The 9,251-nt window shown below is 29.9% G+C and overlaps 2 protein-coding genes across 3 annotated transcripts in view; one reads left to right on the plus strand and one right to left on the minus strand.

Moving 5' to 3' along the window:
• The window catches only part of LOC111624346 (phosphatidate cytidylyltransferase, mitochondrial-like), a 25,086-nt gene extending 20,789 nt beyond the window's left edge, over positions 1-4,297 (plus strand). For both annotated transcript variants that reach the window (XM_023367170.1, XM_023367168.1), the window contains exon 8: positions 3,785-4,297. In XM_023367170.1, the coding sequence (XP_023222938.1) occupies positions 3,785-3,879 (95 nt within the window). In that variant the 3' untranslated portion in view covers positions 3,880-4,297. The remainder of the gene's footprint in view (positions 1-3,784) is intronic.
• A 4,127-nt stretch (positions 4,298-8,424) lies between these two features.
• The window catches only part of LOC111624347 (protein NEDD1-like), a 31,426-nt gene continuing 30,599 nt past the window's right edge, over positions 8,425-9,251 (minus strand). Inside the window, exons 11-12 of the mRNA XM_023367171.1 lie at positions 8,727-8,957; positions 8,425-8,648 (exon numbers count right to left, since the gene is read on the minus strand). Coding sequence (XP_023222939.1) covers positions 8,541-8,648; positions 8,727-8,957 — 339 coding nt within the window. The 3' untranslated portion in view covers positions 8,425-8,540. The remainder of the gene's footprint in view (positions 8,649-8,726; positions 8,958-9,251) is intronic.

The raw sequence follows: 9,251 nt of genomic DNA on the forward strand, positions 1-9,251 counted from the left end.
GGCCGCGATTTCTGATATTATTTTTCTGCGAAAACTTCGTTGACCTTTGGAGACATCATTAATATAAATAATTTTTATGGCCGTTAAATAAGAAATGTTTCTTTCACAAGAAATGTATAAAATTACAGTACTAAACAGACGATAGGTCGCCTAACTCGCCGTAGCGTGACGCTAGACGGCGAAAAATATATATTTAATTATAATAAAGTTACAATAAATTAAGTTAATATATAATTATATATACAGTACCTAATTTATATATAATTAATATATAATTATATGTACAGTACCTAATTTATATATAATTTATATAATACTGTCCAGACGATAGAAATCTCTCCGTAGCGTGGCGCTACGGACGGCGGGTAAGTAGTTCGGCTGCCCGATGACGTTTTACGTATTATAGGAGTTATTTTTACCGTTGTTTACGGATAATGCCACAATTTTTATAGGAATCATAACTATAGGAAACGGTTTTATAGGGGATCTACTGTATTTGTACTTTTTAAGAATTAAAAGAAATAAAAAGTTGAAAATAAGTGTTAAAAATCAATAAATCTCAGAATAAGCTCTCTATAATTGTATATTTTCTTATCCTTAAGTCATATATCTTGATGCACTAGTCTATTATAAATATATTTTGAGTTACAATCCATAATTTTTTAAGTATTAGTATACAGATAATGATTTTAAGTACATTAATTCTATTCATGCTCATGCTCAAGTGTTTTTGTATGTAATTTAGATGGCATGTTTTACACTAAAAGTAAATTGTTTTGTAACAGAGAACAAAGATTTTTAATTGGCATGTAAATTTAGAAAATGACTCATTTCTTATGTGTAATTCTCTTAACTTTTTATTACTAAACTAAACTTTGTATAATAGATATGACAACTAACATTTTGAAATGAAGAATCTCTAATCTGTTCTATCAACCATAAAGTTAATGCTGTTTGTAATTTACTTTTACATTATTTCCCTTTTAAATATTAAGAAGCATTGCAGATATATAATAATTATTATTCTATATACAGTTCTTAATTTCATCAAAATATAGATCTGATTTACTTTTTCTAAACCATCAAAAGATAACCAATTTCCAAAAATATCATTTTAAAGAATAAGCATGCGATTACATTGAAAAATTTTTGTAAACAGCTACTAATTACCAGATTTGCATGATTGCAAATTTGGTAATTGTTGGGTCAAATTTCCATAAAAGAGAGTAAAAACTCTCTTTTATGGAAATTTGACATCTTAAATAACTTCAATTGTACATACAAAATTTTTTATAACTATTTTTGTGTATTTAGCAAAAAGTAATACAGTCGACCCCTGTATAAGATCATTGATTATTCCGTTTTATATGAATTCCATGTTGTACGAGTCACTTAGATTTTACAAATACGTGTACNGTTGTTTGTGTGCTTGCCGTAGAATGACTGAATCTATGAGTAACTGTTCTTTGCATCCCCTGTGATTTCTACGGCAATCTTTTTGTTGTTCTGTAAGAATGTCGTGTTCTTCAACATGTTTGTATATTTTGTTTGTGATACAGGATGTCAATAATTTGTAGAGTGTTGGAAGACATGTAATTGGACTGTATTGTGTGAGGTCTGTGGTGGTGTTTTTAAGTTTCATGTAGGTGATGCCCTGAGTAAGAAATTTTGGCATGTCTTGTGAGTTGATGATGATGTGTGTTAGATGTTTAGCTAGTTCCTGTTGCAGTGATGTAAATTTTTTGTACCAGAAATTGTGAATGTTATCTACACCAGGTGTCTTCCAGTTGTGCGTTCTGTTCACAGCGTAGCGGATGTCGTGTATGTTTATTTCAGCACAGGGCATAGTTGGTATGTTGTGCAAGTTTCTGTTCTCCTCCTCGATCCAGTCTGCATCAGCATTGTGTGTAACAGCATTGAACCAAAGAGAAAACCAATAAGTTGTGTGTTCTTCTTCTGTTGGTGTGCCACTGTGCTGTGTATCAGTGTTTGTTTTGGTACTGATTTGTCTGTAGAAAAGTTTTTCGTTGTTTGCAAATAATTTATTTTGTTGTTTTCGTAGTGTACATGTTTTGTATCGTTTGAGTCTACGTGCTTTGTCTGCGAGTTTTTGTTTTAGTGTATCGATGTATTCTGTAATGTGTGTGTTGTGATGTTCGTGTTTTGTGTGTGTTTTGATTTTCTTGAAAATGTTTTTGAGTTGTTTCATTAATTTGGGTGTTATGTTGTTTTTAGTGTATTGTGTCAGCCTGCCTAATTGCTGTCTAACGTCATTTATTTGTGTTTCTATTCTTCTCTGCCAGGCAGGCTTGTGATAGAATTGTGTTTTGTGTGTGTCTGTCTGTGATTGTATTTTCAGACCATGGTGTGTCACTACTGTGACTGTCCCAGCATAAACTAATGTATGAATGTCTGAGAGTGTAGAAATTGAATGAATGTAGTGTGGTAGTGAGTGTTTACATAATTTAGTGTTTTTCCTACTTCCTTTGACATGTTGATTTTTGTTATTCATGGTCTTTGTGTGGGATCTGTACCAGTATATTAAGTGAGTGTTTCCTGAAATATAAGTGAGAGCGTATTAACTAATTCTATGTCTATGTTATCAGTGATGGATGAGGGAAGTGCCTGTAGTATCATTAGTGGTAGTTGTTATATGTGTGCTATTATCAATGCTTGTTTCTATATTATCCTGACAAGTTACGTGATCTTCATTAATAATGTTAAATGTTTCTGTGTGTTGATGTATTTGATCAGCAACCTGTTTGATAAGTTCAAGTGTTGTTTGTGGGATAATGTTGTTGTGTATAATTGTTCTTTTCTGATCGATAACCCTTTGTTCGGTGACAATGAGGTGAGGATATTGTTGTGTGAATCTATGGTATAGTTGTTGTCTGTATGCTGTCATGTTTGTTTCAAGTTTTGTGATTGCGTAGTAAGTACGGATGATAAACTCGTTCATTTCTGATGTCCATTTCATCTGTTGGCCTTTGTGGTCTGTGGATGCATTGCCACAGAAACACCAAGGCTAGGTTGATTCCTCACATCTGTTGAGGGCATTGCAGTAGCCATGCTTGGGCCGGTGCTGCTTTTGCCACCGGTAACCAAGGGAGACTGTGGCCTATTTTTTGAACATGAGCCTCTGCCTAACCCACAAACGCAGACCTTGTTAACCCAGGCAACGTCCGAGCCAATATCACACTTTGATCTGGTTACTACCATTATGAATAACTCCATAGAATGTGGGTGTGGTCACTCTTAGCTTCATTTCTCCCCATAGACCTTACTGACATGGGTGTCCCTACTAGGAGCTTGTGCTCCAGCCTGCATTGCCCTATGGATCAGTAAAATGACTGGGTTCTCCCGCCATGACCAGGTGGTGACCACAGGAGAGTTATTATTATTATTATTTTAATCCATTAAATAAGAATCATGAGAAAATTGAATAAAATACACTGTATTGAAAAACCATTTTTCAATACAAAGTGTATTTTTGAAAAGTGTAAATGTAAACTTTGTTATGCAAATTTTTAAATATAATTTTAACACATTTTAACCATTGCTTTAAAAAAGAAAGTAAAAACACACTGAGTGCAGCGTTAACAGTTTTTTATTTTTGCTAGTGCTTTCAAGAAATTTACATTCATCATCTTCAGTGAACAAAATTTAAAAAACTGTTAACACCACACTCAGTCTGTTTTTACTTTCTGTTTACACGATATCTGGTGTGAAGTTCAAGCTGTATTGTATCATTGCTTTTATAATAATATAATAATAATTCTTTCAGGTTTGTTGAAATCCACGAAATATAGTGCACAGAAAATAATGAAAATGGTGTCAGGATCCAGAAATCCTAATTCATACTCTACTAATATTGAATGAATGAATTATTGTTAAATTACTTCAAATATTTTGCCCCTTTGACTATATCTTTTAAAATGTGTCAATTTTCTCTGATCAAAAAAAAAAAAAGGAATCTAGCTTGATAAATTTAGTAAGTACAAGGAAATGTGAAATATCTTTACTAATTTTGTGTGGAAATATATAAATTCTTATTGAAAGAAAAAGAATGAAAGAAGAGATAATGTAATTCAAGAAAAATATCTTGAAGTTAATTTTTCAAATATAAGGCAAGTATTAAAATAGAAATTGACTGACATAAATAATGCCTTAACAATTTACAGTTTGATATAAATTAATCATGTAAATTTAAAGTCTTAGGAAAATATGTACAGATGTAAATAGTAATAACTTTTTAAAATCAAATGTAATTACATTTTTAAAATAATTTATATTAAAAATCAACTTATAAATTACTGTACTGTGTAAAATTTCCATTTTATTCTGTCTCAGACAGTAGAACAACACATTAAAAAGTTATCTTTAGCAAATACTACTAATGCTTATTGCAATAAAATTAGAAAATATTGAAATTATAATATAATATTTTGATTTGCTACTTTTAATTTAAATAAATATATATTTTTATATTGATTATTTAGTAGTAAATAAGAGTTATATATTTTAAAAACACAGTATATTCAGTAGTTAGAATGACAGAGAAAGAGGATAACTTAAGTTGTGAAATTCATTTATTTAACTTATTCCTACACTTTTCTTTCAGTTTGTTACTTTAAATTAGATTATGAATGATTCATTGTTTTAATATTTTCATTTCAATAAAATTAAAAGTTGCCTTTCAAAACTTTTTGTTTCAAACCTAATACAATGAATGTAAGTTTCATTGACTTCTAGAATTGTAGTGTTGCAAATAAAAAGTAAGAGAGTTTTATGTACAAAAAATATCATAGTAGTAAATCACAAATTTTCCTAATATCAATTAGATTTGATAAATTTATTACAAATATTAACTATATTCAAAAAATTATAAAATTTTAATATGACAGGAGAGAGGTGGGAAATTGTTTGGTTGTATGGTTCCCTGGGTCAACATTTTCACCAATGATCTACTGTTATTCTGTATCTGATTTGTTTGACCAGAGCTGTTTCCTAGTGTAGATGTAGTGTTTTATACTGATGTTAGCCTTTGCTCAGAGAGTAAGGTTAGAAAGTCAACAGTTTGTTCTGAAGTCAGCACTGTGTGAAACAATTGATTTCAGATCCAATATCTAGTTGCAACCATTTCTGGTGACAGTTGCAACAATAACTACCTCAATTACAGGTTCTCATTTCCTGAGATGAGTTCTAGTAAGAAATTAAGGCATCCAGCAGATCTTGAGTAACTCATTGAGTAGAATATTCCTATCCTCAGCATCAGGCTTATCTCTACCACCAATTGATAAATTTGCTGATGATGCAAGTTGCATATCATGAGTCATGAACAATAGGAGCAGTTGTCCTATAAACAATCGAGAAATGAAAGTCTTTTTTTGAAACAGTCAGGACACATGATCAATGATAAAAGTGACCAGTTGGCAGCTTTCAGGTGGATCTGGTCTTGGTAATCAATGATGGTGTTCATCCACTATCATTGATTACCAAGACCAGATTTATTAGAGCAGATGAATACTCTAATAAATCTTGGTAGAGGATTAAGTCACAATTGCAGTTTTGAATGGTGAGAAAGTTTGCTCTTATTTGTGCAGTGCATTGATTGAGAATGCTTAGAAGCATGACAGAATGCTTCTAAGCATTCTCTAATTTGTCAATACTAAAGATGCCTAAGCTTTAGTGATTTGGTGAGAACTTCCTACAATAATTCTTTCTTGAAATTAAACTTTATTTTATTAAACTGAAACATAACAATAGTAAAATTATTAAATTAACTTTTACTCACTCAAAACCTAGTATGGTCTCCATGAAATGAAATTACTGGAGTCTTGTTATACAATTTAATCCTAAAGACATTATTTAAATGTTTAAAGATAGGTACTAATATTACAATGTATTTGTCATTGTATAAAGGCTTTTTCTTTAAACAAAGTATTGGATTTGTTAGTAAATATGATACTTTGTTCTCACTAATTACTAATATTCTAGCTTGTACTGTTTGTTCAGTTTTTTCATTTACAAAACTAATAAATATAATTATGTGATCCCATTTTCAGCTAAACTTACAACTGATTTATTATTGCAAAAATTATTGTTCTAGTAAATGAGGTTTCAGCCAGTTCCTCTAGTAATATTTGAAGATATATCCCTTTTTTACATCATGCAAAACAGAAGTTATTTCTGCATCACATTCTGGTAATGAAACATTTTCTTATGCCTTTGAGGACCAATTTATCTGATAATTAGTGGCTTCTTATATAAAGTTGGTAATAGACTTTATTTTTTCCACACCTCCAACTAGCATCAGCATAGCCTTCTAGTTTTAGTTCTCTTTTTAGATACATAATTCCTTATTCAGTACTTCAAGTATCTTGATATTCATTTCACAGCATCATAATGTATTTCTATTGTGTCTTTGCTTTCAATGAAGCTGTTGGTGGAAATGCTAAGTCTGGTCTTGTTTGTTTGCTAGATAATAAAGTACCAGGAAATAATTGATCATTCACATGAATGATCAATTATTTCCTGGTACCTTCTTGGATAAAATTTTCTAGTTCAGCATTGCATCCATAGGTTTATTCACATTTGCAGTTTTCCATGTTGTTTGTTTCATACTCAAAGTGATACAACATATATTTTAATCATTTTCTTTCACTATTTCAATATCTAGAATATTATCTGAATTTGTTTTCTTTCAGCTCAAATTGTTTTATATTTGTATAATAGCTACCTCTAATACAGGGTTTCCCAACAGAGTAAGTATTGATCCGTTAGAGGTAACGGAGCAAATTACATAAATATTGTGCATGCATATACAGTATAATATTTTAATATTGTTTAATTTGTAGAAAATTTTTCTTAAAAGGTGTTGATACACAAAAGAGCTTGAGAATCCCTGCTCTAATATCTTTGGATCAGAGTTAGACTATCATATCATCTTCACGTGACAATAACTTTCCACCAGGGAATACTTCTAACCATTCTCTAATTCAATTCATCATTCTTTTTATATTTAATTTCATTCTCTACATCAGAGGTGGGCAACTCACAGCCCACATTAATATTTTGTGCAGCCTGCATCGCACAAAATATTAATAAATATATCAATTTCCCAGTTAAGGAAGTATGCAGCAAAAATTCTATCGTTATTTACTACAATTTAATAAAAAGTTAAACCAGAAATCGGCTACAGACTCGCGTGAAAACTAAAACTAGCAGTGACTAATATTCAACCAAATATTTTGGATATATTACATTCACATCAGTGACAGAAGTCAAATTATGCATATTTATGTTAATTTATAATCATATATGGTTAAATCACAATTATTTCTTCATTTTTTTTTCTCGTGTGTGACTCGCATCAGTTCACAAGTTTTAAATATGACCCTTACATAGAAAAAGTCACCCACCCTTGCTCTATTTTAACACAGTATTGAACTACTCAATCTATTTTGAATACTTTTCAACTCTGTTAAAACCTCTAATAATCTGCTTTTCTTGAGTTACATCTCTAGTTTTGACTATAGCTAATCCATAAATTGTCTTCTATCCCTTTCCTGTTTCCAATTTCTCATATATGCTCTTATCTTTGCCTGTATTACACTTCACTCAGTTGCTCAGATTTCTCATCTTCATTGATCCATGAATTGATAATCATAGTTATGACAAAATTATTACAAGAAATATCAAAAATTTTTCCTGGCCTTAAAAGAAAGATAAATATCTTTCTTTTAAAGCCAGGAAAATAACAAATGCAGTTTTTAAAACTCACAAAACAGAAGCATGTAGTCATTGTCAAAAGAATCATGTGAAATTTAAAAAGATTTGTAAACACAAATATTGAGATGCTTCTTGTTTTTCACAAGAAGCAAATGCATAAATTTATCTATATTTGGATAATTTTCTGAAATAAATAACGTATGATCAGATTCAAATACATCATTACACATTAAATTTGAAGATTTCTGGCATGATTTAGAACTTTCATATAGGAAAATTCTTTTCAAAAAGAAGTGTTTTTACTTATTGCTTGCATAATGTAACAGTTATTTTTCAACGTAAGTCATTAAATAATTAATATGCATTATATATTTTTTTTCTGAAAATAAGTTTGATTTTATTTGACTAGAAAAGCTACTAATAGTCATTGCATTTTCCTTCTCTTAAAGTAAAAGAAAATCTCAAATCAGCCTCACATTTATGTAAAAATATATTAAAAGCATTATAAAAAACCTGAATGCTAAAATGGTGATTTTGTTCAGAAAAAACATTTTCCAGATGATCTTGCAAATTGCTAATAAAAATATATAATCAAAATAACTTTTATTTATAACAAATTAGTAAATATAAAATTTATTTATATCTAACATTTTTGTTTGTTTACATTAAAAAAAAATATAAACAACACCGGAATTTTAAAATTAATCTTTATAGTCCATGAGAATATTTTAAAAATATAGCTAAATATATTATGTACTGTACATGATGGTAATTACAAGGCACAAAAATATTTCCAAAAGTTTACAGTTTCAGTAAACCATCTTCAGTTTTTCATTTTCTTCCTTTAACCTTTCAACTTCAGCAATGAGATGCTGTTCGTTTACCAATGTTTGTTTCAGAAGCTCTTGTATTTCAATCTAAAAAATAATTTTTTTATTCAAAACAAAAAGATTACTAGAAAAATATTTTTTGTAATAAATTTATCTTTTAATTACCAACTGAATCTGAAACTGTCTTATCATTTCAAACTGAAGCTGATTGTGTTCTCTACGGAGTGCGTCATGCAGATCTACAACAGAATCATCGACGACCTGACGGACGCAGTTCCTCAGAAGCTGTTGAATTTCTTGCTGCATCTGTTCTTTGAAAGTATTCTGAACTATAAGGTGTATTTCTTCTTTAAAAGTATTGTGAACCGTTGTCTTTATCAAGTCTTTTATAGAATTCTGAAACACGTTAAAGTGATATATAAAATTTAAATATATGAAGATGTAGAAAGGAAAAAAAAAAATTATTTTAGCATAAACAATTACAGTAGATCCCCCTATAAGACGGTAGATACGTTCCGTTCTTTATGAATCAATTTTGTAGGAATCATAGTTTACGGACTACGGCTGTTTGAAAGGTTTTCTTTCATAAAATTAATCGATTATAGAGTAATTCGACTCAACATTTCCAAAATACGTATATTTTTTTGAAAATAATCCGTATAAACTACGTTATAAACAAAAAATTGTAGG

The sequence above is a fragment of the Centruroides sculpturatus genome, unplaced genomic scaffold, assembly GCF_000671375.1.
Source record: "Centruroides sculpturatus isolate CEXI.00-Female unplaced genomic scaffold, Cexi_2.0 scaffold9, whole genome shotgun sequence".
Taxonomy (NCBI): domain Eukaryota; kingdom Metazoa; phylum Arthropoda; class Arachnida; order Scorpiones; family Buthidae; genus Centruroides; species Centruroides sculpturatus.